The sequence below is a fragment of the Dermochelys coriacea genome, chromosome 27, assembly GCF_009764565.3.
Source record: "Dermochelys coriacea isolate rDerCor1 chromosome 27, rDerCor1.pri.v4, whole genome shotgun sequence".
NCBI lineage: Eukaryota > Metazoa > Chordata > Testudines > Dermochelyidae > Dermochelys > Dermochelys coriacea.
The window spans coordinates 6281619-6309389 of NC_050094.1; the positions used below are offsets into that span (position 1 = coordinate 6281619).

Genomic DNA, 27771 nt, shown 5'->3' on the forward strand with positions numbered 1-27771 from the left:
TAGAAGTCATTATCCAGATGCATCCCCCCCCCCCGGTCCTGGACAGCAGAGCGCGAGAATGTCAGCAGGCTCCAGAAGCAGGTGATCCATAATTCAGAACTGGTATGAAAGCCAGAGGAAGCTGCTGCCAGCCAAAACCACTTGGCTTGGGAAGTCACTTTTATTTAATTGAAATCAGTCTGAGTGGATTCTTCAGACGTGGCGCAGCCCTGAACATAAAGGGGGAAAGCATCTTCCTTGCAGGAATCTGAGCCGCTGAGGCCCACAGGCAGGAGCTGAGCTGAATTCAGGAGCATCGCTCATCCCTCCCTCATCCCCCTTCTCCTCTGTGTTTGAACAGGTGCTGATGTGAAGGAGCCAGAGATCCCCACCCAAGGTGTGTTGTTGAATCATCTCCTGGAGGTTTTCCTACGCGTTGGAGTCTCTACACATCCGCTGCTGTCTGCCTGCCCCGATGAGCGTGCGGCATCCTGAGGGCATGTGTTGTGTGTGTGCATCTTGTGGCGTGTGCGTGTGTCTGGGAAGAATCTGCCTCTTGTGCGCATCTCCCCTGTTTGCATCCACCTTGTGTGACTGAGTGCCTGTCCAGTGAAGCATCTGTCTCCACTGTGTGGACGTGTCTGTCCTTCCATGGTGCCTCCCACCCAACAACATTAATGAGCAAAGCCTCAGAAACCCCATCAGCTCCGACGGTCAGTATCGCTGGCCCCGTTTTACAGTGGGGGAAACCGAGGCACACAGCAGCAGGGTGACTTGCTCAGCATCACACAAGGACCCAGGAGTCCTGGCTCCCAGACCTGCATTCCAGCCACAAGATTAGTCTTTCTCCAAACTGTATGTAAAGTTTTGCAAATGCCGTTTAATGAAACAAGCAGGTTGTGGGTGAAATGGACGGATGTCTCCGCAAAGAGAGCTGGACGTTCAATGGACAAAACTTGCCCATCGTATAAGGAGGCGCAACCCTAGAGAAGTCACTAGAGTTCTCCCACTTGTACCAGGAGTGAACACAGTCTCAGCAGTGGCAGGGAGGGAGGGCTCTGGGCCATAACCCAAAGCGACAGTATTACTAAGCCAAGCAGGCAGCTCTTCTCGAGGCACGGGGTGCAGTTGTCCCCGGGGGTTACTGGGCAGGAAAGCTGGAATGCAGAATTTGGAAAGAGGCTAAATATTTGGGTGTGTCTCTGGAGGGGCCATTGTACAGTCCTGAGGTGCCCGGAGCGAGGGGTGTTGCCGTCGCTCCCAAACTGGCCAGGCACCACATGGGAACAGCTGTTCTGATGGCATAATAAGGACAACACAGAGCCCGGCCTTCCTTCTGCAGGCGAATTCCCGTGGAGTGCACGGAGAGCTTTGTCTGTCAGAGGAGTGCACTGCTCCCTTCCCCACCCCCCGCAGATTTTGACCCGCCCCAAGGGTTTGCTCAGCCTTGGCCTGGATGTCACTGCCGTTCAGTAAGGGCCAGTAGCTGCGCAGTGCCAGAACCAGAGATGGCATTGGCGGATAAATGCCCTCAGCCACAAACATGCATTGATCCCATTGGAGAGCAACCCAGGGCACCCTCGGGCTCTTTCTGTGCCCAGGAGCATGGGAGCCGTGGGCTAACCACCCACCTCATGAGCCCCAGATTGAAGTGCAAGGGAAGAGCCAAAGTGCGAGGCATTTGCCCTCCACCTCGTCCTGAACATGCCTGTGTCAGCATGACCCAATCACCATGCAGCAAGACTTGCTTAGAGCACTCTGCCCCAGAACCCCAGTGGTGCAGAGTGGGTGGAAGAGCAGCGCAGAATCAGCGGAGCAGGGAGGCAAGGGGGGAGGGCTGGAATAGCAGGGCACGCCACGGGGCGGGACTGAAGTGCATTGGCAGAACTATGCTGCTGTGGGGCCTGAGTCTAGAGCAGCAGAGACTGCTGCAGGTCAGAAGGAAGGGAAATTGGCAGAACGGACAAGGGAGTGGTGAAGGGAAGACTGCAATAGCACAGGGTGTGTAGCTCCGGCTGGAGGGCCAACAGCCGAGCTGGGGGAGAAGGGCCAGGAGTGGACTAACGCAGGATGCTGGAGATCAGGATTGAGGGGCCTGAACAGAGCTGTGAGAAGATCCCAGACTGGAACAGCAGGAGGGGCTGCAGATCAGGTGTGAGGGGCACTGGTAGAACTGCATCAGGAAGCTCGCATAGCATATGCTCCACTGTTCATTGCTACGTCAGGTTCTCCCAGCACTAAAATGTCTCCAGCTTACCAAAGGGAGAACCCCTTGCTGGTTGCATTCCAGCACCTGCGGCAAGAGTGACAGATGCAAAGGAAGCTGCACAGAGGGCTGCTGATGGGCCTGTTACTGTAAGAGCAGATTCTCTCCTCTCTCCGTCACTGTTTTGCCCGGCTGCCTGCCCGCCAGCTGAGCCAGCATCACTATACACAGCCTTGTCTTGTCTGTGCTTCTGTGTCCACAGGCAGCAAAGAGTGGGTGAAATATCAGGACGCAGAATACAAATTCTTTGAGCATCACTCGACCTGGGTGCAGGCTCAGCGGATCTGCACCTGGTTTCAAGCCGAACTGGTGTCTGTTCATAACCAAGCCGAGCTGGATTTTTTGGGCCAGAACCTGAAGAAGGTAGGAGAATGTAGCCAAGCATGGGGCATCCTTGGGTCATTGTCGGACAACTGCGTGTCACTGACCCCTGTTGTTCAGCGGGAAGCAGGTCTGCACAGTTGTGGAAAATGTTCCCTTCCCATCATTAAAGCCAGAGCAGGGTTTCAATGGTGTAATTTCACAGGGCATCAGCTGACGCCAGCAGAGTTACTGGATTTACCTGTGTAACTGAGAGCAGAGTTTGATTCTGGCTTGGTCTTAGGGCTGTGGTGCATTGCATGGGCTAGTGCATGAAGCCACTGGCTGGCACCAGCAAAAGCATCTCATTGGTCCTCCCAAGCTACTGCATGAAGAGAAGGAGGAAGAAGGAGGAGGAGGGTGGGTGGGTACTGAGCATCTTCTCCTTTTGAGGAAGGCACTGCAGGGTCTGGGAGGGAAGGGGAGCTGGACACAGCTCATCACCCAGCTAGCCTGCAATAGCCATGGGGCACCTGTGCTAGGTTCTAGGCCTGGGGAAACTGTTGGCTGCAGCCCAGACTGAGGGCCAGGCTCAGGCAGCTCCTGTAGGCCCCAGCAGAGAAGGCAGTAACTGAATGGGGCCCTGCTGGATTTGCTCTTCTCTCGGCTCAGCCTGTGACGCTGACGTGCCCCATGTTTGGATTCCCCAGTTCTCCAGGGGCCAGGAGCAGCATTGGTGGATCGGGTTGCACACCTATGAAAACGACGGGCGATTCAAGTGAGTCTCCCCCCCCCCCCTTCCCCATGCATCCTGCTCTCCTTCTCTCCTGTAAAAAGGATTGTGTTTCAGTGCAAATCCAACCGGGAACCCCACGTTAAATTCCAGCTGTGGTGAGGACACTGGGGCAGGACTCCGGACCCCTCAGCTCATCCCAGCTGGAAATGCCTTAGCGGGAGGAGGAGGGGGGCGGGTGTGTCAACATTCCGCCCTCAGGTAGACACCTGCTCCCCCTGCTGACTTCAGTGAGAATTGCATGCGAGTCTGGGAGAGCAGAAGGGCGTCTGTCTCCTGGCTCACTCCCTAAAGAGTGGTCTAGAAAAGCTGCCTCCCCCCTAAAGACTGAGCGCGGAGCCTCTCCAGCCCAGAGAGCAAAGTGGCCAACGCTGAAAAACCAGCTCCCGTCACGAGGAAAGCAGGCCTGGCTACTCCTTCTCTGCTTTTATTCAGATCTTTCTTGCCCCCCGCCTTCGTCCACACCAACCCTGCTTGGTCAGAGCGCCGTTGCTGTGCTCCCATCCGCACCCACAGGCAGGCTGCAACACGCCTTCGAGCAGCTGCTGCTGCGAGTTTCTTTACAGCAAGAGCAGTGTCACGCCCCGGGCGGGCCATCGGCAGTGGGCGTCACACCTGTGTCTTGAAGCAGGCGCCTCTGTTGGCTGAGCTTATGGCAGGCTCATCGAGCTCTGCAGGAAATTAAACCACTGTTAGAAGAGGGCCCGTGTGCCATGCTGAGCGGGTGTGGGCTGCACTCAGTTGATGGGGTATTAAACCTTCTGCCCCAGGAGTCAGAATTCATCCAGGTAGTCTGTGGTGCTATGCATGAGCCTTCACGGTGTAAACACACAGTCTCCCTACTCCCCTTCCCCGCTCTCCTCTCACTGGACACGTCTTGTCTAACATTAGTTTGGGAGCTCCCATGGGCAGGGGGTCTGCACTGGGTGGTGCCTAGCCTGGGAGTGGAATAGATGCTCCAGCCACATGCTTGAGCAGGTCTGCCTGTGCCACCAGCAGGGGGCAGTAGCGGTACCTGCACACACAGCTCACTTCTGGTCCCATCTCCATGGCAGTCAGTGACCAGGCTCCCCTGGGCTTGGATGGGAGCAGAATTATTCCTCAGCTGTTCCACCACACTGGCTGCTTTGAAGCCCACCCTCTTTGATTATAAGCGGCACACGCCAGGTGAGTGCACCCAACTGAATGGGCAGTGGCAGGGGGCATAGGGGGAGCTGCTCGGCAAGGAGCCTGCACTGCAGGAATCCTGCCGTCCCCTGGCTCTGGGCATTCTGCTTCTCATACCCCTCCTCTGAGTGCATGAGAGTCTGCCCGCTTGTTAGCCTCTTCTCCCACTCGCTTTGCCTTCCACCCTCTTCCACATGCAGCTGCTGACCCTTCCCACCCTTGCCTTCCCCAGGTGGTCCGACGGCTCCCTCCTGAACTTCATCTCCTGGGCACCGGGCAAGCCGCGGCCGATCAGCAAGGAGAAGAAGTGCGTGTACATGACGGCCAGCAGAGGTGAGAGGTTTGTACGTGTTAGGCGAATGGCCGCACTATCAGCGCAGCTATCTCAAAGCACCGCGGGCACTCGTCAGTGACCCCTCTGGCAGCCCCTCCGGCCAGGTGGCTCAGTACCATGATCCCCGATTCACTGATGGGGGAGCTAAGGCACGGAGATGGGGGGTGGGGGGAACCAACATTTTCGTAAGTGGCCTCTGAGTTTTTGGGAGCCCAGCCTGGAGACATCTTGGGCCTGATTCTCAGAGGTGCTGAGCACCCACCAGTGAAGTCAATGGGAGCTGCAGGTGCTAGGTGCCTCTGAGAGTCAGCCCTGGGGGAATCTTGTGGGGGCAGGGAGACTGGGTCTGAGTGGCTTGCCCAGTAAGTCATTGGCAGAGCTGAAAATCAAGTCCTGACTCCAAGTCCCATGTAACCACCATGGATTGTGCATGTGAGTCCTACATGACAGACACCCCCTACACACCTGTCCCCTCTGCACATATCCGGTACAGATGTACCAAACTGAAGTTAATATTTGAGGTAGCTGGTATGCTGGAGGCACTGAGGCCATTGCAATATCAAAGCCCCTTCCAGTCGAGGGAGTTGCATTCCACTGGCTGCCTGGACCATGTAGAGGAAAGTCGCATGCTCTCTCCTTTTCTCTGAAGAGGACTGGGGGGACCAGAAGTGTCTAACTGCTCTGCCGTATATCTGCAAACGGAGTAACACCACTGCGGTGAAGCCCTCTCTGCCACCACTGCCTACTCCCGTGCCTGGTGGCTGCGCATGGGGTTGGATCCCATTCATCAGCAAGGTATTCCAGGAGACCTGTAGATGCAAGGTCCGTCCATCTTGTCTGTCCCCCCGCACGTGCGTCTGCTTACATTTCTGCATATTCTTGTGTGTGTGCAAAGGGCCCAGGATCTCCCAGGGGTGGGTTTAGGACCCTCTAGGGGCAGCACTGCTGGGGCTTTCCACGACCTGGCTGTGGGACTGAGGAAAGTGAAATACTACATTGAGTATGTGGACAGGAGAGGGAGTTTTGTGTGTGTTTGTGAGTGTGTGTGTGTGTAGGTAAGTGGGGAGGATACAAGGTTTGTCTGTGGCCAGTTGGGGAAGGGCAGTATGTGGGTGGGGGTTAAGGTGGGGAATAGGTGCGTCTGTGTGTGAGTTTGTAAGGGGGTATACTGGCGGAGGTCATTCTTGTTCTGTCTGTACAGCACCCAGCACGTCGGGGTTCTGATCTGTAACTGGGCTCCTGGACAACTAGTAATTCAAACAAGTTCCTAGGAGCACAAGGAAGGGGAGTGAGTGTGGCGGTGAAGGGAAGGCAGGGAGGCGGGTGGGTGCGTTGCTTGCTGGGCTGGGAAACGCCTCCTGAACGTCTCTCTCGTCTGCCCTCGGGCCTTGCCCAGTGTTTCAGCATCAAGGGCCACGACAAGGCCGAGCAGGTGAAGTGGCAGGAAGCGAAGCGAGCATGCGAGAGCCAGGGCTCTGTGCTGGCCACCATCTCCAACCACCTAGAGCAAGGTAGGGTGTCCCCCTGGGGCCTCTCTTCTTCTGCCAGGGCTGGGCAGTTTCAGGGTATCACAGGACCCCGAGGGCTGCCTGTGAGGAGCTTGGTCTAACAGCCGGCCTGTGGCCCCGAGACCAGCCAGGAGCATAATCTGCAGACAGAGGGGTCAGGAGCATGCGCTTTCGGCAGTGCCCCGTGACTCCGCCGCTGATCAGCTGGTTCCCTCCTTCTCCTGTATTTTCATCTTTCAGCTTTTATAACATCCATCCTCCCCAATGTGACCTTTAACCTTTGGCTCGGCCTCCACGATGCCAAGCAGGAGTTCCAGTGGGTGGAATCAGAACCTCTCCGATACGTCAACTGGGCCCCAGGGGAGCCCTCTGGGTATGGCACCTCCACAGTGAACGACAAACCGGTGAGCGACTCCCTGGGCCCCTTTCTGGACTATCCCAGCCTGTTGTTTTCAGCCTGGCTGCTGGGGCGTGGGTGGAATGTAGGAATTTCCAGATCGGAGCCCAGCAGGGGGCCAGCTAGCCCCATATCCCATCCCCAACACTGGCCAGCTTCAGAGGGAGGATCAAGAACCCCGTAGATAATCTCAGGGAGATCTTCTCCTGATCCCTAATAGTTAGAAGTTTGCAGAAGCCCTGAGGTTTTATCTTCCGGGCACTGGCCAATAGGATGACTCAGTTCTGGCAGCTCTGCTTGGCTATACAATGGCTAAAAATGGAGAAGTGACCATTGGCAAGTCCGTGAAGGATGCGAACCCCCAGGCCGGGAGAGGAGCATTGACAGCAGCCCAGCGAGGGTGGGTACCTAGTCGTCTGGGATGAACAATGAGCAAAGGGAAACATGAGTGGGACCCTGGGAAATGGGTCCTGATGGCGGAGGCTATCGGGCTGTGGAACCATCTCCCAAGGGTCTGGGGAGGGAGCCCTGTGGGAGGTTTAAAAGGGGACTGGACAGAGTGGGGAAGAATACGCCTTAGGGATCAGCCTGCATTGGCGGTGGGGTGGGGCAGTGTCCCTCTCTAGCTACCCTGTCTCTCTCTCTGTGCTGCTGCCAGGGCAGTTAAATGGGGTCTTCGGGAGATAGATAGGAGTGGTGTGCCCGGGAGCACTCTACAGGCTGGATCCCTGGCTGCATTTGGCACCTTAGGGGTGGGGTTGGGGTTTATGTCCCGTGCCCACTCCCCACCCCAGTCCGGAGGCTGGCAGCAGCCTGGTTTGGTTCCCGGCACCACCTAGTGCATCTTCGGGTGGCTGCTGCACTGGGAAGGGAGCAGAGACTTGGTGATGTTCTGGCCACGCTGGGAGGGGGCGCCATGGAGGTGCCCTCCCCAGCCAGCCAGCTCTTTCCACCTGCTTTGGCTGCCATAACGGTGCCAGGCAGCCAGAATGTGGCGCCAGGATCCTTTCCGCTCCCAGGGACAGTTTCAGGGGCTGGGCTCAGGATACCACTACTCATAATGATAACACACCCACCCCTGGACACACAGCCCGGCTGGTCATCCCCTCCCGCTAGTAGGAACATAGGACCCGTGGCAGCTGCAGCACAAGGGATGTCGATTGCACCTGGGAAGGATGCTCGTTGTGGAACGTCAAGCCAAGCAGGCGCAGCGCCCACTGGGGGCTTTTGACCGGTCTGAGCGCCAGCACGCAGAGCTGCCTTTGCCACTCGGCCAGCTGCCCCCGCTCCTCCGAGCAGAGCAGGGCTTGCAGAGGCAGCGCTGACCTCTCTGGCTTCTGTTTTGTAGACTAACTGCGCGATGGTTTGGCACGGCTCCCCTCCCCACTTCACTGGCCGCTGGGACGACAGGAACTGCCTGGAGGAGAAGCATGGCTACATCTGCCAGCGTAGCATAGGTAGGGGAGAGGGGCCGACAGCACCGGGCATGTGCAGGTGCCCTGCCCATGGCACCTACTGCAGAGAAGGTGGGGCGGGTTCAGGTCAGAAACAAGCTGTGTAACCGTAGCCCCTGGTGACCTGGCATCACAGCCCCCTACGTGCTGCCTTTATTGGGTCACTGGCCGCAGCTGGGCTTTGATGCTGCCAGATCAGCTCTGCGCCCAGCTGTCAGCATCCAACTTCTCTGGGCAGCACGCACTTTGCCTGGGTTCTCTGGTACCAACCACACTTGTGGGGCTGACGGTCCCAATTCTCTTGTAATGCGAGCCAAGGTGCTGGGGAAAGGATCGGTGCAGATGCTTGTGTGCCACCCTGGCGCCAGGCTATCCGTGTGCTGGCACGTCTGTCAGGCTGAACGTGTCCCACAATACGCTGCAAAGAAATACAGCTGCCGTTTCTAGAACACCCCTCCACGGGGTATCTCAGCATGCCACACCAGTTGCTCTGTGCAGGGCTGGGTTGGAGCTAGGGTGACCAGATGTCCCGATTTTATAGGGACAGTCCCAATTTTTGGGTCTCTTTCTTATATAGGCTCCTATTATCCCCCCACCCCCTGCCCCGATTTTTCACATTTGCTGTCTGGTCACCCTAGTTGGAGCCCAAATACAGGCACCAAACATGCACCACCTGGAATGTAGGACAGGCTTGCTTTCAGATCCTGACCCAAACCTGTGGTTTTGGTCCCAGCTCTAATACTGTGCCAGGTCCGGCTAAATCTATCTCCAACACGGTGCTGGACCACTCAGCATCAGCATCCCATGGCCCTCCCCACACATCTCAGCAACCTGCCTCTTAGCTCCCACATGCCTGCCCGTCTCCTTAACACGATGCAAAATATATTCTGTCCCACTCGCGCTGCGTTTGCAACTCACTCAGCTCCACCGGAGTCCATGAGCCGCCCCACATCTCACTCTGCATGTGGGCAGCAACCCTGGGGCCCAGATCCTCATGTGCTAAACAGTCACAACTGTGAGACTCTGAATGTGCCCCCGCGCTGGGATTCCCCAACCCATGCTCACACGCACACTCCTCAGCCTGGCTTCTGCTTTGAACAAAAACCTGCAGCTGGTGACTGCCTTCTCTCCTGGAGCTGGATGTCGCCTGCCAGGGGTGAGACATTTTGCTGTCCGTTCAGCGGCGTGTTTTGCCCTGAGCTGGTGCGACAGTTACCCACAGGGGCGTTTTCACATGGTCTCGTTTCTGCCCTCTTCCCAGGCCCCACTCCTGTACTGGGATGGGATGCCCTGTGGCAGTGCCGAGAGGCATCGCACCAGTGCAAAGAGAGATTCTGGACAGAGATCTGACTGTGTCTCTTTCCTTCCCCAGACCCAACTCTGAGCTCATCCCGGACCAGCTATCCCCCTTCCCCCAACTCCCCGCTCTCCTACCTCAACAGCACCTACCGTATCCTGCAGAAACCCCTGAAGTGGCAGGAGGCCCTGCTGCTGTGTGAGACCCACAACGCCACGCTGGCCAGCGTGCTGGATCCCTACACCCAGGCCTACCTCACCCAAGCCATCAGCAGCTTGCGGGCCCCTCTTTGGATCGGCCTGGCCAATGAGGAGGTAGGAGAGGGGGGCTTGCCCCCTCAAGGGCTGGCAGAGGGGAAGGGTTGTGCTCTGAGCTGCCCCTGAGCCTTCCCCTGTATCGGTGGTTTTTAGGGAGGCCGGAGCTATTCGTGGTTCACGGAAGAGAGCCTGTCCTATGTCAACTGGCAGGACGGGGAGCCTCAGCAGGTCACGGGCTGCTCCTACATGGATGTGGATGGGACGTGGCGGACAGCCGGTTGTGACACCAAATTGCAAGGGGCTATCTGCAAGGTCAACACAGGTGTGTGCGCCGACCACCTGGGAGCAGAGGAGACGCAGGGGGAGGAGGGGGAAGAAACACATCGGGTACCCCTGGTGCCGCTCCGCTGGGCAGCTGCAGACCGTGGGATGCTGCTTGCAGGCCGAGCTGTGGCTTCTGAGCCCCTGGCTGGGTGGGTTGCAGGCTGAGCTGCAGGAATCCATCCAGGGAGCGCACGGTGTGGCAGCTGCTCCGCACTGGGATGGGAGGCCCTGTGGGACCTAGAGGAGCTGGCCTGGCAGGAAGGTGTTCCAGACATGGCCTGTGTCTTCTCTTGCTCATCCATGCAAGGCAGGGTACAGACAAGACCTAAACTCCAGTGTTGGTGGGTCATCAGCAATGCTCCTGCTTGCAACGTTTCCCTGGAAAGAGATGTTTGGTCTCTTCCTCCTCCCTCCCCCTTGGGGTGCTCTCTCTGATCCAGCCACAGCTGTTTGGCGGTGCCACCGATCAGCTGTTTGGTGGCACCCCCGATTAGCTGATTGGGGGGAGGGCAGAGAGTACCGAGCAGGCAGCGGCCTCAGGGAGGGGGCGGAGCAGAGGTGGGAAGAGGCGGAGTGGTGGTGAGGCAGAGAGGGGACCTCCAGGGAAAAGAAAAACTCCTTACCCATGCTTCGGCTCCTTTGCAGGGTCCCCCCGGTCACACAAGTGGAGTTACAGTGGGAGCTGTCCCAAGTCAGTGGAGGATTCCTCCTGGATCCCCTTTAGGAATCACTGCTACACTTTCCACATGGAGGTCACTCTGGGGCAGAAGGACGCCATAAAGAGATGCCAGAAAGGTACGAAAGAGGTTCGAGTGCAGCGAGCCCGACCATGCGAGCCTAGGAATACAAGATGGTTAAGACCCATTAGATCATGGGCTCCACCCACACCCAGGCAGGGTTGTTCCCTGTAATGTGCCTGCCAGTGAATTGTCCAGTTCATTTCAAATACCCCAAGCAGTGCAGCTTCCACCCCTTCCCATGCAGAGCCAGTTCCACGGACTCCAGCGCTTGCGGTCCCTCATGGTCAGTATAAATTAACCTTCATCCCCCTTTCTCCTGGCCCAGTGCTCTTGTGTATCTCTCTCCTGGGTGCTTCCCCACTTCAGTCACTCTCAGGCCGAATCTCCATGTGTTCAGTGTGTGATCAACCAATCCTTTCAATAATCACTTCTTCTCACAGGGCTATGGGGCAGATCCTCAGCAGATGTAAATTGTCAGAGCTCTGATGACCTCCGTGGAATGTTTCAGGCTTTTGCACCAGCTGAGGCTCTGCAAGCTCCTGCTGATTGTCTGTGGAACCATTGCTGGGCGTTGGATCTACTTAAACAAAGGCCCCTTCCTGTTAGGTCTCAGCAAAGGGAGCAGGTGTGCCACTGGAGCAAGATCCAGCACCCGCAGGCTGCGCTTCCCTTCCTCTGAGCGGCTGGCCCCGTAACATTCCTCTGATGTGTCTTTTCCTCCGCAGCTGGTGGCACGGTGCTGTCCATCCAGGATGAGACAGAGAACGTGTTCGTTTGGGAGCATCTCCAAGCCTACGAAAGCCAATCCAAGGGCGCCTGGTTGGGGATGACGTTTAACCCGAAAGGTAAAAGAAACATGTTACAAAGGGAGTGATTTGTCTGGCTCCAGCGTTTTTAGAAACTGGAGAGGTTGGAGCAGCGCTTCTGACTTCACTGCAGATCATTGGTGTCAGGAAGCGGCATGGCCCCATGGGTGGAGCACTGGACTGGGAGTCAGGACTACCTGAAAGGGGCTTTCAAAGAGGATGGCTCTAGACTGTTCTCAATGGTAGCAGATGACAGAACGAGGAGTAATGGTCTCAAGTTGCAATGGGGGAGGTTTAGATTGGATATTAGGAAAAACTTTTTCACTAAGAGGGTGGTGAAACACTGGAATGCGTTACCTAGGGAGGTGGTAGAATCTCCTTCCTTAGAGGTTTTTAAGGTCAGGCTTGACAAAGCCCTGGCTAGGATGATTTAACTGGGACTTGGTCCTGCTTTGAGCAGGGGGTTGGACTAGATGACCTTCTGGGGTCCCTTCCAACCCTGATATTCTATGATTCTATGATTCTATGACAGCTCGGCACTGTTCCCAGCTCTTCCATTATTTGCCTCCATTTTTCTGTCTGCACGAATGGGGATAATGTTACTGTCCCTCCTGTGCTGAAGTGCTTGGAGATGTACAGAGGGGAATCGCTAGATCTGGGCTCATTGTTACTGTTATCAGCGATGCACTGCGGCGAATGAGCACTTAGGGAACTGCACATATCAAAGAGCCCATGCATGTGGAAGCCAGGTACTCTTGTAGGCGCTGTTACCCGTTCTGTGGGGGAAGATATGTCTTCTGCATGCAGTGGCCTGTGTAGCTCTAGGCACTTTGGAGTAAAGGAATTTGCTGTGTCAGTCCCAGGGGAAGTGAGACAAAGGAGTGGCTGGACGTTTGCAGCCCCAGTCCAGTCTCCCAAGGGAGAGTTTGGCCTGGGACGTTGTCTCCGACCTGCCTGGATCACCTGTAGGGCTGATCTAAGGGGACCTCCAGGCCACACTGGATATGGTGCTGGGATTCAACACTGTCAAAGGGCAGCTCATGGGCCCAGGGCAGCCCGTGTTGCTCTGCAATGCAGCTTATAGCTCTTTGGAGATGACCAGTCCCTGCGTTCAACATGGCCAGGCCACTCAGCTCATCCTGCTGGAACCTATAGACTCTGCCAGCTGCTGCTCACATCAGAATAGAGCATTGGATGCTGGGAACTGTAGAATCAACAGACTGCTCCGTCATACCGAAAATGAAGGCAGCAGCTGCCTGCTCCCATGTGACACTAGATAGGTGTCCTGACAAGACACTAGCCCCGCGGCTCTCAGCTGGGCCAGGTTCCAGCTGCCCTTGCAGCCCTGTGTGATGGTTTCTTCCCTTCTCCTAGGAGGCACCTTGGTTTGGCACGACAACACAGCCATGAACTACTCCAACTGGGGCCAGCACGACACTGGGCCCAGCATGCTCAGCCAGAACAGCTGCTACTGGATCCAGAGCAGTAACGGGGTGTGGCACCTGGGCTCCTGCTCTAATGTCACCATGGGGGTCATTTGTAAGATTCCCCGAGGTAAGAGGCCCCAGGGAGCCGGCTGACTTGGCTTGGTGGCTTTCACTTCAAACAGAGAAAGAGTTTGAGATCAAGAGAACCGCCCGCCGGGGCAGAGTAAATCGCTCTGGGGCTCAGGTGCTGATTGATTTTCTGTCTCCGGGGACCTGGGCTCAGAGCCTGGTTAGAGGAGTTTGGGCAGGGGCATGGTACTTCATAGCACCTTGTCCTCCGCACCCAGAGTGCAGCTCAGTACAATTGCCAGCCTTTGCACCGGAGAAGTGCAGGATTAACATGGTAAGAGTTGCAGCAGGTCAGATTGAATTGTAATAGCAGAGCTGTGGGTGGGGAATAGCAGATAAGGACTGAGGTGCATCAGCAGAGGTGGGTGGGGACCCAGGGTTGAAATAGCTGGGGCTGTGGAGGAGGATTGATGGGTATCGGCGGAGCAGTGCACGGAGCCCAGGATTAGGATTCATACTCTTGTCCTGTCTGTACCCTTCTGACAGCCAGCTCATTCTGACGTTTTCGAGCGCCCAGGATCCAGCGGGCTTCTTAACCTGTGAAAATGGCCGTTTGCGCCAGGCTCTGGTGCATCCAAAGGGCCTGGCAGATCCTCCTGGGCTCAGAAGCAACATAAATAACATCAGGCCCAGGCAGAGGCGGTGCTAGCCCATTGGGGTCCCTAATAGGAATACTTTAGGCACCCCATAATACATACTAAAAACTCAAATGGGGGCCCCTTTGAGCTGCTTGGGGACTCTGCTTACACCCAGCGCTGGCAGTGGGCCAAGGAGTCTTCAGCATTGTGGGTTTCAGGTGAAAGCACCTACCTCCCTGCAGGATTGTCACCCCAGGCATAGGGGGAGCCAGGGTCTCGGCGGGTGCAGAGTGGGCACATGGGGTGCCAGGGACTCGGTGGGTGCAGAGCGGGCTCGGGGGGCACCAGGGACTCTGTGGGTGCAGAGTGGGCTCGGGGGGTGCCAGGGACTCTGTGGGTGTGGGGTGGGCTCGGGGGGGCCAGGTTGAGTGCCAGTCCAGGAAACTTGATGAGTCAATGCGTAGACTGGGCACGTATTCTGTATTGCAGCAGCCATTTGCCCCAGCTGTAGCAGGCAGGGTTGGGCGGCAGGGGAGGAACACACCCTTCCCCACTGGCAATAATGAGTCTGGAAGGAAGGACACTCTGGCAGGCTACTGATTTGTCTCTCTCTTCATTCCCCTTGCAGTTGAGGAGAGCAGCTTCTCCCGATCAGGTGAGTGGCACAGAAGGGTCACAGATCAACATGGGCGCAAGGCCTTGTTCTGTCCAGCCCCAGCTCCTGGAGTTGTATGGGACAAAGGGAGTACCAGGGCCTGGCAGCTTGGTTCCTATTAATACCAGCAGGAGTGACCATGTTTGCCACCTGCCGCTGCGCCCACATCTTGGCAGGCTGGCCAGGGTCACCTTTGGGTTAAGAGCTTTCCCTGTGAATTCTCCAGGGCAGGGGCCACACTTGATTTCTGTGGCTGGAGACTGTGTGCACACACCGCTCCTTTGCTCCTATCATTCCTCTCCTAGACAGAGAGGAAAGGCTTCCATCCGCGGCTGGGATACAGGGCGTCCAGGCGCTGCGGGTTGGCAGTGAGGGGTCTGACACCTTGAGTGGAACCAGGTACTACAACCATGGAAAAGGACGCCCCCGCAGCCCTCCCGGGAACCACCTCTGCTTTGGGGGCCTACCTCCCAACCTCTGAGCCGTGGGAGCTGTCTCTGTTGCAGTGTCCTGGCCTACCCCTCTTATGAGCTAGAGAAGTCAAACCCATGTGTCTGGGAAAGTCTGCAGGAGCTGATGTACAGGACTCGGAGACAGGACACCTGGGTCCTATGCCCTGCTCTGCCACTGACCTAGCTGTGGTGACCTGGGGCAAGCCTGTTCCCCTTGCTGTGCTTCAGCTTCTCCTCAGTTTAGTGGAGACAGTGACCAGGATAGGGCCTAGTCGTGTGGGTTTCATGTGCTTTTTCCCCCTCTCAGCTCTCCCAGACAACACGACTGCCATTGCCGTGGTTGTCCTCTCCGTACTAGCGCTGTGCGCTTTGATCACCCTCGCCATCTACCTGTACAAGCGCCGGCGGAGCTCCGAGCGGGGGGCCTTTGAGAGCGCCCGATACAGCCGCACCACCTCCAACCCCAGCGAATCTGCCGAGAAGAACATTCTGGTGTCTGACATGGAGATGAACGAACAGCAAGACTAATGGGGGGAGTTGGGGGGAAGGGGGAGGGGCTGAGAGCACCAGGCACACTTATCTCCACACCAAATACACAAGGTCAGCAAAGGACAACAGCAGAATCACTGCAGCTGGAACAGGGAAGAAGAGCCAAAAGGGGTTTGGGGTGGAACGAGGGCCTTTGTCACCAGGAAATCAAACACGGGGGTGCTAGCAGCATCTCCCTCTCGCATCCCCTGGGAGATCAGCAGGGTTTGCAGCACCCATGGGAATTCAGGGGAAGGCAGTCTCTAGGCTGCGGCGGGAGGGCAGAGGATCACCCAGTTAGAGCCTTTCAGAGACCTACACAGGAGCCAAGGCACCTGCGACCCTGAGGTACTAATAGCCATGAGCATTTAGGGCCATTTTGTTGCTCTCTGGACTGGCTCCCCTGGTGGCCAGTGGCCTCGTGGCCTGGACTGGCTCCCCTGGTGGTCAGAGAGAACTTCCTCCCAGGTGAGCAGTCTCTAAATCCAACCCTTCCCCCTCCACTTATCCAGGTGGGAGGGTTCCCCACCCCTCCCCAAGCGTCTGGGTCTGAGCTATCTTCATCACACCTCCCTGGGTTACTACAGAACAGACCCTTTCTGCATCCCTCTAAGTTAGCAGAGCATGGCCACGGCCCACGTTCCCTCCAGCAATGGCAGGGTGGGCATCCCACTAACTCCCCTGGGATCACACCAGAGGCCGTCCTTTCCCATCTCCCCCCGCCAGATACAAAGGTGTGAGCACTCCCTTCTCTTCCAGCACTGTGTCTGATTGGGGTGTGGGGGAGGCTGCAAGGGAATGGTTTTCCACTTAGCCTTCATTCCCACCCTGCCGTTTTTCCTGCGACTTCTCATCATGTCACAGTGCAATTATATTTATTCCATTAGGGTGTCAGAGACGGAATCCTTTGCCCATCCCCATCCCCACTTCTCCTTTCCCATGGACTCAAACAGAGCCACTTCCACCATGCCTGAATGATTTAGAGAACTGGAAGATGAGCTCACCCGCTTTGTCTCGTGTGCCAATAAGTGGCTTATGCCCAAAGCTGCTAGGCTACAGTGTGGGTCTGATTGCAGATTTCTGACAGGAAGCTCAGAGTAAGGAATGAAAGGTCCCTGACTCTATAAAAATGTTCCTGTGCCAGATATGGACTGGCTACAGAGCTTGCTTACACACAGCAGATGTGTTCATTATATGTTCCTTTAATGCTCTGCCAGAGATGGTTGACATGCGTTTAAATCAGGTATTTTACACACACTGCCATGTGGTGGCTGAGCAGTGTAACAGTTTATCATTCCCATGACTTCACCCCCATTAAGTTCTACATTCCTACTATTTACAATATTTAAACTATCACTTTGTGTTTGAAGTTCAGTACATATCAGTCTGTTAATCAGCCTCCGAATCATACTGTTCTTCTAATTACACCACTCGAACATGTAACATTTGGTCATCTGGCTGGCTGTTAGTTGCAGCAACTAGCAATGGTAGGTTTGGAATCTTTGAGGAGTCATTCTGCATCTGCCATGTGCAGAGTTGCTCTGTTGATTGTTCTTTCTGAGGAACAGACCGTAGATGCCAATAGTTTCTGTTGAACTCTCCACTGTTGGTCTCGGTCACACATGATCTGGGTGCTGAACTCTTTTTCTTTACGACAACCAGACTTGCCAATCATTTTTCTCCATCCAATTTGACGTGAACAGTCACCAGGTTCTAGACCTGGCAGTTCTCTGAGTGACGTTTGTTGTAAAAGTGTTCATAAGCTCTTTTAGCCTTTTTATCCACTTTGGCTACTCTCCATGTGTGGCCACTTTGGGAATATGTTCTTTTCCAAAGTTGGAACAGAAGTTGTGAGTTGTCTTCCCATCAGGAATTGTGCTGGACTGTATCCAGTAGCTGTTGTTGCTGATTTGTAACTCAGAAAAGCAGTGAATGGATCTTCCTGCTGTAGGACTTTCCTGTCTGCCTGTAAAGCTCTATTATCTCTCCATTCGCTTGTGGGTAAAGTGGGATACTAGTAATATGATCAAAATCATATTTTGTTTGGAATTACTTAAATTCTGCTGCAGTGGATTGTGGTCCATTGTCCATCACTAGTTGACCTGAAATACTGAAGTGAGCAAAAGTGCACTTCTGTTCCTCGATAACACTGCTACATGTTATGTTTTTCAAGTACATTATTTCTTTATATCTGGAAAAATGGTCCACAATGACCAGGTAATGATGTCTTCTGAATTCACATAAATCTGCAGCTAGTCTCTTGCCAAGTCTGTCTGGTCGAGATGTTTGTACGCTGTATGGTTCAGCATTGTTTCTTAAGTTGATTTGTTCCGGATCGCCTCCCAAAAGTCCAATATCGTCAAATCCTCCATTGAGTTCTTCTACCTTTTTCACTAGGCCTATCATGGCTGCCCTGTTGTTTCTGTGGTGAACTGGCCCATGCAGTTCAGAATACTGCCAGGGCTAGTCAGAGCTGTGTCAGGTGACTTGAGCTCTGGGAGGTGTGGAAGGTGATTGTATGTCTCTTCTGAGATGACTGTGACATCAGCTCCTGCATCAATTTTAAAGTCAATAGTCTTACTATGAATATTCAGTTTCACTCTTCAAGCAGGTTCTGTGTCATCACAAGTGGTAGATCCCAGAAACCATGGCTCTTGATTGTCTGTAATATGAGTCACGTCCCTGACTGCTTTGGTGCAGCAAATAGCTGGAAAGTGTCCATATTTCCTGCATTTATTACACCGTGTGCCTCGGTTGGATGTGCGTCATCTCTTGGGATATGACTTTGTCCACACCGTGTGCATGTTGGCTGGAATTGTCCCTCTTAGCCTGGAAGTTCTTTCTCCCTGCCTCAGGGGTTTTGTGATGATGGCTTTTAGCACTCAAGTGTCTTTTTACAGTTTCTAAGCCAGTAGGTTTTTCAGGTTTGTCAACTTGTTCTGGGTTTTGCTGTCTCACCAGCTCAGAATGCTTTACTTTCTGTATAGCTGTGGCTAGGGTTAAATCTCTCTTCAATTGTAGCTGCTGTGAAAGGTTTTTAATCTGTTAACCCAATAGCTAGCCTGTCTATGATATTTTCATGTTTTGCATTTCCAAAATCACAGTTTTCAGCCATTGTATGCAGAGTTCTGATAAAGCATTCAACATTTCCCCCTGATTCTTGAATTCTCTGGTGAAAACAATGCTGTTTTGTAAACCAATTTCTCTGAGGTATAAAATATGCCTCAAACATAGCCAGAACCCTTTCATAGTCATCTTTGTCTTCAGTAAAGTCAAAGGATTTAAAGATATGTTCTGCTTGTTTCCCCATAGCATAAATTAAAGAAGATGCCTGTATATCATCAGTTTCCTTGTAGAGCTTGGTAGCAATGTGAAACTTGCAAAATATTGTTTTTAGTCTGTCCATTGTGAAGGTTTGTCAAAGCTGAAGTTCTCTGGGGCATTGAGATCTTGCAACCTTTGTTGCTTTGTTCTTTCTATTTGAAACCTTTGTTGCTGTTTTCTTTCTGTTTCTATTCTTATTTTACTCCTGTCACCAGGTCATGTTCTTCTGTACCAGATATGGCTACAGAGTTTGCTTATACATGCCAGATGTGTTCATCAGAAGATCCTTTAATGCTCTGCCAGATATGACTGAGGTTCATTTAAATAAGGTATTTTACACATAGCGCCACCTAGTGGCTGGAATGCAGCCGATGAAGTGAGCTGTAGCTCACGAAAGCTTATGCTCAAATAAATTGTTAATCTCTAAGGTGCCACAAGTACTCCTTTTCTTTTTGCGGATACAGACTTACACGGCTGCTACTCTGAAACCTGTATAATACAGTTTAGCATTCCAGTACACTCACTGCTCTCCCTCTTCCAATACCCAGCCGCAGAGCTGCCAAACTGATAGTCTCAGTCTCTCTCTTTCAATCTGTTCCCCTCCATCCCCAGCACGGACCATTCCATACAGCCATTCTGCTGTTAATCTCTGCTGACTTTCAGATCAATCATGTTTCTTGGGAGAAACAACCCAGAGCATTTAGTTTGTTTTCTGTTGTGTTTGGAATTAGTTGCCTCATTCGGTCTGTGATAAAAGTGGGGTGGGCTTGATTTTGGATGTTGGGTCTTTTAAAAGGAAATGATAGCTTCTCACTATACTGTATTGAATGCGTGCTGAATATATACCTTTTTTCACACAGATGGCCGGGGAATTTGTGGTTGCCTGTTTCATGTGTTAAGTATAGCTAGGAAGGAGGAAGGCAATGCATGGCCAATACCCTTCTTTCATGCTTTTGAGCTGTGCAATAAGAGAAGCCTGAGTTTCCTGGGGAAGAAGCCAGGAATGGAGCTCAGCTTTTCCTCTCCACCATCTGGCTTCAGCGACAAACGCTTTGCCAGAGTTGGGATACCAGATGACTGGAGACAGCGAGAGACATTCAGCCCTTGAGGGGTGATCTCTGATAGGAATGGGACATAAAGGAGGCCGTCAACATCTCTGGAGCGAGACAGCATGCCCCTGTAAGAGACATTTCATTTTAGCCCTCTGCCTCCGAGGCTTGAATTTTTGTTGTTCTAAAGACAATGGGAAATAGCTAATTTTCATTACTCTAATTATTATGGCACCTGTATGAATTTTAAAATTTGTTGATTTCACTTAAGCTGGAAATTAAGTGTTTGTAAAACTGTTTTCATGGGTTTTTTTTTTTTAGTTTTTGTATTTTTGGTTGGTGGTGTCTAAAATCTGCCATAATAGTCCACAATGAGGGGCAATTTACAGATAATGGAACTGCCCCACTTCCATTTCTTTGTTGTGGCTTTCTCTGTGCTTATTTCCCGAGGATTTGTCCAATTCAGAGCTGTTTGTTTGTAAGCAGACTCGGGGGCGGGGGGGGGGGACTGTGTGGCTCAGCGGACGAATGCACTAGCCTTTCAGCTTTGAAGATCTGGGTGGAAAAACCTGATGAGGATGAAGATGAATGTGCTGATCTCATCCTAATCCCCAGTGGGCATTTAGGTACATCACACACTCAAAACAACACTGTTAGCATTAGCAGCCTCTTCTCTAGGGATCTTCCGAACTCAAATAGCAGGAGGGTTGCTTAGTCTAAATAGAGGTCTGCTGGCATAGCTGTGGGGGGCCCTGGGCTGGAAAAGAAAGGTGGTTTGGGGCTGAAGAGCTCAGAAGGGTCCCTGTACTGAAATAGCAGGGGATTACAGCACTTTTTTAAGGGTTTTTTTAGGTTTCTGATCAATTTTTTTTCTTTCAAGGCAAAATAACAAACTCAGAACTGCACAATCTAGGGGAAATTCTGCGTGGAAAGATTCATGTAATCAGTTGACAGTGATTGGGATTACCAAAAAAATTCATACACAGTTAAATGGTATTTCCTATCACCGTTAAAATAATGTGAAGAAATGTTTAAAAGGACCCTAACCCTATCAATTATATGTGGGGAGGGGAGGGGTTAACTCTCCATGTTTTGTAAGATCCTTCTAGAAACTTGGAAATAAAATTCCTTTCCCCATCAATGTTTTTCTTTTTTTTTTTTTCATTTGGCAAATGTAAGGTTTTTTTTACCTTGGGTCCTAATGGTCTGAGGAGCTGGACTCAGATTTAGCCTTCCTCTCTGCTTGTGTGTGTGTGTCCCATCTCTGCTTCACCCAGTTGATGGAGTGTGAGTTGTGAGTTTGTTAATGGCTGCTCTGCAGATAGTCAAGGGACCTTGCAGGTGATTTTTGCTGTCCCTAGAGGGAGGCAGCTGTTTGTTTTCTCTTTTAAATCTCAGTCAATGAGCAGTGCACATTTTTCAAAGGGGGGTATTTATATTTTGACAGCCAGTTCCACCAGTTTATGAGGTATGTCAGACTTGGAGCCAGTGTTCTGGGGTTTCCTCAATAAGAGTTGGAAGATTCGGGGGCTGGAATTTGGGATGGTTGAATTTGATCAACTGAACCTAGAATATTTATCAATATTATAACTTGGTTTTCTGGCCCTGATTCAGGAAAGCAGCCATTTTCAAGACCAAGCTTAAATATTGCTTATAGTAAGAATTGAGCTTCATAGATTCCAATGCCCAGAAGGAACCATTGTGGTCATTAGTCTGACCTAAATAACAGAGGCCATAGAACTTCCCCAAAATAATTCCTAGAACAAATCTTTTAGAAAAACATCTAACTTGATTTTAAAATTGTTAGTGATAGAAGAATCCACCAGACCCTTGGTAAGTTGTTCCAATGGTTAATTACTCTCACTGGTAAAAAAAAATGTATGCCTGATTTCCAGTATGAATTTGTCTAGCTTAACTTCCAGCCATTGGATCTGTTATAACTCTCTGCTAGATTGAAGAGCCTATTATTTAATATTTGTTCCCCACGCAGGTATTTCAGACGGCAATCAAATCACGCATTAACCTTCTCTTTGTTAAGCTAAATAGATTGAGCTCCTTAGGTATGTCTCTATAAGGCAGGTTTTCTAATCCTTTAATCATTCTTATGGCCTCTTCTCTGCACCCTTCTCCAATTTATCAACATCCTTCGGAATTGTGGACACCAGAACTGGACACACTATTCAGGAGCAATTGCACCAGTGCCAAATACAGAGGTAAAATAAACTCTCTTCCTACTCTAGATTCCCCTGTTTATACACCAAGGATTGCATTAGCCCTTTTTGGCCACAGCATCACCCTGAGAGCTTCTGTTCAGCTGATTATCCACTATGACACCCAAATCTTTTTCAGAGCCGCTACCTCCTAGGATAGAGTCTCCCCATTGTGTAAGTATGGCCTCCATTCTTTGTTCCTAGATTTAATGCAATTATATTTAGCCATATCTAAACCTATTTTTGCATGTGCCAGCTTACCAACCATACAATTTGCTCTGTACTAGGCCATATCCTTTTCATTCTTTACCCACTACCCACATTTTTGTGTCATCTACCAAAACTTTATCAGTGATGATTTTATGTTTTCTTCCGGAATTCTTAATAAAATGTTAATTGCACAAGGCCACGCCCCAATTAACTGTGGGGGCCCACTTTAGAAACACAACGATTCAGTGATGATTCCCTATTTACAATTACATTTTGAGATCTATCAGTTAGCCAGCTTTTAATCGATTTGATGTGTGCTATGTTAATGTTATATCTTTTTAGTTTTTTAATCAAAATGTCATGTGTCGATCATACTGACCTTTAATTTTGATTAACATTGGACGGCCTGGATCAAATTTTGCCTTGGTTTATACCCAGCATGATCCAACTGATCTCAATGAGACTGCATATCAGAGCAGAATGTGGTGCTATGTGTCCTACTGAAGCTTTCTGCTTCTTTTGCTTGTTGATTAAAAAAAAAACAGAGCTGGAAATTGAAAGCAGAAAAGCTAAGAGTAGCAGGAGTTGATTTTTTCCCCCCAGTGCACTCCTCACAAGAATGGGGAAAGAGAAGCTGATGGGTTGACAGGAAAGTCACAATGGGCCATGATGTTTAATGGCAAACAGCAATGGAAATCTTTCTGAGAAACACTACATTGCAGAGTGGGGAAAGGACATGTGAGTTACCCTCACTCTGGAATTTTAAAGCTTTCAGGGTGACTTGACCTGATCTCAGGTAGATGGTCTATGTTATGGAGGGATCTCAGTAGCAATTACGATGCTGGTTTTAAACAATAAAGTCCAGAATGAGAAAAGTTTTTAAATTAAAACTTTCAGAGGCAGAAGCTGCTTGTGGTAGCAAAAGCAACATAAATGGTGGAAATAAGATGGAATAAGTATTGTCATTTTTTAAAACTTGCACCAGATAAACCTGCTTTAAGGGAATGGCTAGTTAACTCTATGAGGTTATTTTTGTTATAGTCTCACTTTGCACCCAAGCCTAGTCTAGCCCAAGCTGATCTAGAAAAGGATACTCAGTATCCTCATTATTTTAAATTCCTTTTTAAGCTTCCTACCAACTATTTATCCATCAGGCAGAAATGTAGGTGGTATCTCTAAGGCGGACTACTTTGCCACTCCAAGATTAGCCAGCAGGAGGTACACTTCACTTCACCTCTGAATTCCAGAGTCTGGGTACAATTTTTGAAAGTGTTTAAGTGACTTAGGAGTCTAAGTGTCAAGTTACTTTTGAAAATGAGGCTCTTTTGAATTTTTTTCTGTAGCTCTGGATGCATGTTATATTAGTCCAAATTCTGAGTAATTCCATTGATGTCAATGGAATTACTCCAGATTTAAACCATTGCATTTGAAGATTAGAAACTTGCCTTACAAGTCCAGGAAATGGATGCCCTGTCATGTGTGTTTGCTGGAAAGATATGAGAGGAAAATCTCATTGTAGAAGAATTAATACTGATCACTCATCATAAATGATAATTCATCTCCTGCTGGTTGCACAGTATTTCTGTATTTCCATCACTTTCCAACAGGTAGAGGTAGACATGTTTGAAAATAGTCAACCCTGTAAAGCAGAGGTTCTCAAACTGTGGTCCGCAAGCTCCATTGAGGTGGTCCACAGATCGTTCCTTCTAAGGTGGGCACCTGGACGGCAACACACTAGAGAATGAAGGGCTTCCCACCTAATTAGTGGAGCTGCGCAGGCATGGCTCCACTAATTAGGTGCCTGGACCCTGGAGAAGATGCACCTGTAAGGTGAGGTGGTGGCCTTGGGGGGGAATCGGTGATAGATGGGAGGGGGCAGTGGGGTATGATGGAGGAAATAGGAGGTAGGTGGCGGGGCAGGGAGAATTTGGGATGTGCAGAGCTGCGGCAGCCAGAGAAAGAGGAGACTTTCTCCAGCTCTAGGGCTGCGGCTGCCAGGGAGAGAGCCCACTCCTTCCCAGCCCCAGCTCAGGGGCTGCAGCGGTGGGGGAGAGAGGGAGAGACACCCCACCCCCACATTCCTTCCCAGCCAAGCTCAATGGCTGCCACGGCATGGAAGAGACTACTGATATTAAAATATGAGGTGTGCTTTTATTTGTAGAACAAAAATATGTTAATTATTACTTAGGTTTTTTTTATATACCACTTTTATCCAAAGCACTTTACGATAGTTAGCTAACCGTTCACACAACATTTGGAAAGCTCATTAAATGGTCCACCAAGACCCTCGGCAATTTTCAAGTGGTCCGCGAAAAAAAAAAGTTTTAGAATCACCGCTGTAAAGAATAGTATGACAGGGGAGTTGACATATATGTAGAGCAGGGAGTTGCTTAAAGAGTCCATAACTTCCCTTTCATCCCAAAGCCCCCATGTCTTCCTGCTGCCACTCTCCTCTGCAGGCAGGAAGGATGCTGCAGGTTTCTCTGCAGTGGGGGAAGAGTCCTCAGTGATGCCTTTGTCGCAGAAGTGAAGCAGGGGTCCTTTGAAGAATCTGCCAGATAAGGGATGGCTATGAAGTAAAGAATGAGACTAAAAAAAGGAGACATCAGGGGTTTTTGGGGGGGCGGGGGAGCGGAGGGTGAGATCATAATAGGTGACATTTTGATACAATCTGTGATTTAAAATAAATGTGGCATGACTTGTGATTTTGTGCCTAAAATTTGCTATGGCAAACTCAGTATCCCAAGATAGATCTATGATGAGATTACTGGTTCTGTGGATGAAGGGAAAGCAGTGGATGTATTGTTTCTTGACTTTAGCAAAGCTTTTGACACTGTCTCCCACAGCATTCTTGTCAGCAAGTTAAGGAAGTATGGGCTGGATGAATGCACTATAAGGTGGGTAGAAAGCTGGCTAGATTGTCGGGCTCAACGGGTAGTGATCAATGGCTCCATGTCTAGTTGGCAGCCGGTGTCAAGTGGAGTGCCCCAGGGGTCGGTCCTGGGGCCTGTTTTGTTCAATATCTTCATAAATGATCTGGAGGATGGTGTGGATTGCACTCTCAGCAAATTTGCGGATGATACTAAACTGGGAGGAGTGGTAGATACGCTGGAGGGGAGGGATAGGATACAGAAGGACCTAGACAAATTGGAGGATTGGGCCAAAAGAAATCTAATGAGGTTCAATAAGGATAAATGCAGGGTCCTGCACTTAGGATGGAAGAATCCAATGCACCGCTACAGACTAGGGACCGAATGGCTCGGCAGCAGTTCTGCGGAAAAGGACCTAGGGGTGACAGTGGACGAGAAGCTGGATATGAGTCAGCAGTGTGCCCTTGTTGCCAAGAAGGCCAATGGCATTTTGGGTTGTATAAGTAGGGGCATAGCGAGCAGATCGAGGGACGTGATCGTTCCCCTCTATTCGACACTGGTGAGGCCTCATCTGGAGTACTGTGTCCAGTTTTGGGCCCCACACTACAGGAAGGATGTGGATAAATTGGAAAGAGTACAACGAAGGGCAACGAAAATGATTAGGGGTCTAGAGCACATGACTTATGAGGAGAGCTGAGGGAGCTGGGATTGTTTAGTCTGGAGAAGAGAAGAATGAGGGGGGATTTGATAGCTGCTTTCAACTACCTGAAAGGGGGTTTCAAGAGGATGGCTCTAGACTGTTCTCAATGGTAGCAGATGACAGAACGAGGAGTAATGGTCTCAAGTTGCAATGGGGAGGTTTAGATTGGATATTAGGAAAAACTTTTTCACTAAGAGGGTGGTGAAACACTGGAATGCGTTACCTAGGGAGGTGGTAGAATCTCCTTCCTTAGAGGTTTTTAAGGTCAGGCTTGACAAAGCCCTAGCTGGGATGATTTAACTGGGACTTGGTCCTGCTTTGAGCAGGGGGTTGGACTAGATGACCTTCTGGGGTCCCTTCCAACCCTGATATTCTATGATTCTATGATTCTATAGAGGATTCAAATCACTCTCTAGCGGGAGCAGCTCATCAAGGAATGAGGTTTTATCAGCACTGTCTAGTGCTATCACTCTTTGCATTGTGCCCAACTTCAAGGGAAAATATGATTTTCATGAGCACTCAGAAACAGATCTAATGGAACAACATATTTGACTATTTTCAGAGCGGATACAGCGTTTCTTGACAGAAATGGGTAAATTTATCTGGGTGCAGGGAGATAAATAAAGATAAATTTGTTAGTCTCTAAGGTGCCACAAGTCCTCCTTTTCTTTTTGCCCAGGTAGTCATTCTTTGCAAACAGCTGAAAATAGCTTTTCATGGCAAAATGGCCATTCAAAAGGAGAACAAAAAATGATTCCACTCACATTGCCAAATAAATAAATTTTTAAAAAACCCACTGGTTTTGCCAGCCTCTTACTGGTAGCTCTGGTTTCTATAGTATTTTATAAAGTGCCATATGGATTGCAATTACTGTACGTTGTTTTAAAAAATAAAAAAGCAACAGTTGGTGGTAATTTTCATTTCACCCAGTGGTGAAAACCACTCCTCTGAATAGAATGGGTTTGTACAAAACAAGTAACCACAGGATCTTTGTTTCCAATTCCCAAAATACAGCCATGAGTCTGACTCAGGAGCCACCACTTGAGCAGGATAATGGAGGAACATAATGCTCAGTGGATATGGTGAATGCTTAATAAGTGATTTTACTCATAGACAATGACAATTCTACTAAGTACTCTTCACTCAAACCACAAGCTATATGATGATACGTGACTAACAGCTAAACAACTATAAAATTCTCATTGTGTAGCTAAGGTTCTTGTTCTGATAACCATGCTAATTGCTACAGTGGTGTTATAATCTGTTAATATATTTTCCGTTGATATCCAAGCTCCAGGCCACCTTGTTTATCACTACATGATCTAAGGTGTTTCTAAAACCTACACTAGAAAGTTACCATTTGCTGACAGTGGGTGTCAGCAGGGGCAGCTGAACTGCTGCCGAAAGTGGTTTAGATGGTAGTATAGCTAATGACAAGCCACGCTGTGCACGGATTTAGCTGCACTCGGTGTCAGCAGTAGTCCATTTGGTAATGTAGACAAGCTGTATAGGGATTGCAGCTCAGCACTTCCAGTCAGATTCTGAGCTCAATTACATCACTGTAAAACTAGACTTTAAGCAGAAAGGAAGAGTGAGTTGGAGTAAATATTTTTCCTTCTAGCTTTCTTCTTAATCACCTTAGTAATTTTTGTATGCGACTCCAAAGAAGCTAAACTGCTTTACAGCAGCTGAGGAACTTGCCCATAGTTCCCAGTCCTGCTAATCTTCACACATTTGGGTAACTTTAGTCACATGCAGTTAAACTGACTAATTTACATGAACGGGACTACTCACATGCAAAAGCATCCACAAAATTGGGCCCTTATTATGAATTTTTTACTTTAACTGGTTTTTATTTTTTCTAAAGAAAAAAGTCTTCTATTAACATAATTATTCATTTATTGGATTTTCAGAGCCTACAACAAATTGATGTTCCAGTAGTCAGAGATAAAATGCCCAACTGGAGCTTAGAATTCCAAAATCCAGGGGATGGACATAAGCTTTCTCATCCTGGTAA

At 50.6% G+C, this 27771-nt stretch overlaps 1 protein-coding gene across 1 annotated transcript in view; it reads left to right on the plus strand.

Moving 5' to 3' along the window:
* Positions 1-20905, plus strand: part of MRC2 (mannose receptor C type 2) — a 95365-nt gene extending 74460 nt beyond the window's left edge. The window contains exons 16-30 of the mRNA XM_038385507.2: positions 341-376; positions 2448-2608; positions 3256-3323; positions 4738-4838; positions 5489-5634; positions 6236-6350; positions 6588-6751; positions 8093-8201; positions 9571-9809; positions 9906-10074; positions 10722-10871; positions 11542-11661; positions 12997-13176; positions 14385-14411; positions 15171-20905. Coding sequence (XP_038241435.1) covers positions 341-376; positions 2448-2608; positions 3256-3323; positions 4738-4838; positions 5489-5634; positions 6236-6350; positions 6588-6751; positions 8093-8201; positions 9571-9809; positions 9906-10074; positions 10722-10871; positions 11542-11661; positions 12997-13176; positions 14385-14411; positions 15171-15391 — 2006 coding nt within the window. The 3' untranslated portion in view covers positions 15392-20905. The remainder of the gene's footprint in view (positions 1-340; positions 377-2447; positions 2609-3255; positions 3324-4737; positions 4839-5488; positions 5635-6235; positions 6351-6587; positions 6752-8092; positions 8202-9570; positions 9810-9905; positions 10075-10721; positions 10872-11541; positions 11662-12996; positions 13177-14384; positions 14412-15170) is intronic.
* Positions 20906-27771: the final 6866 nt, after the last annotated feature.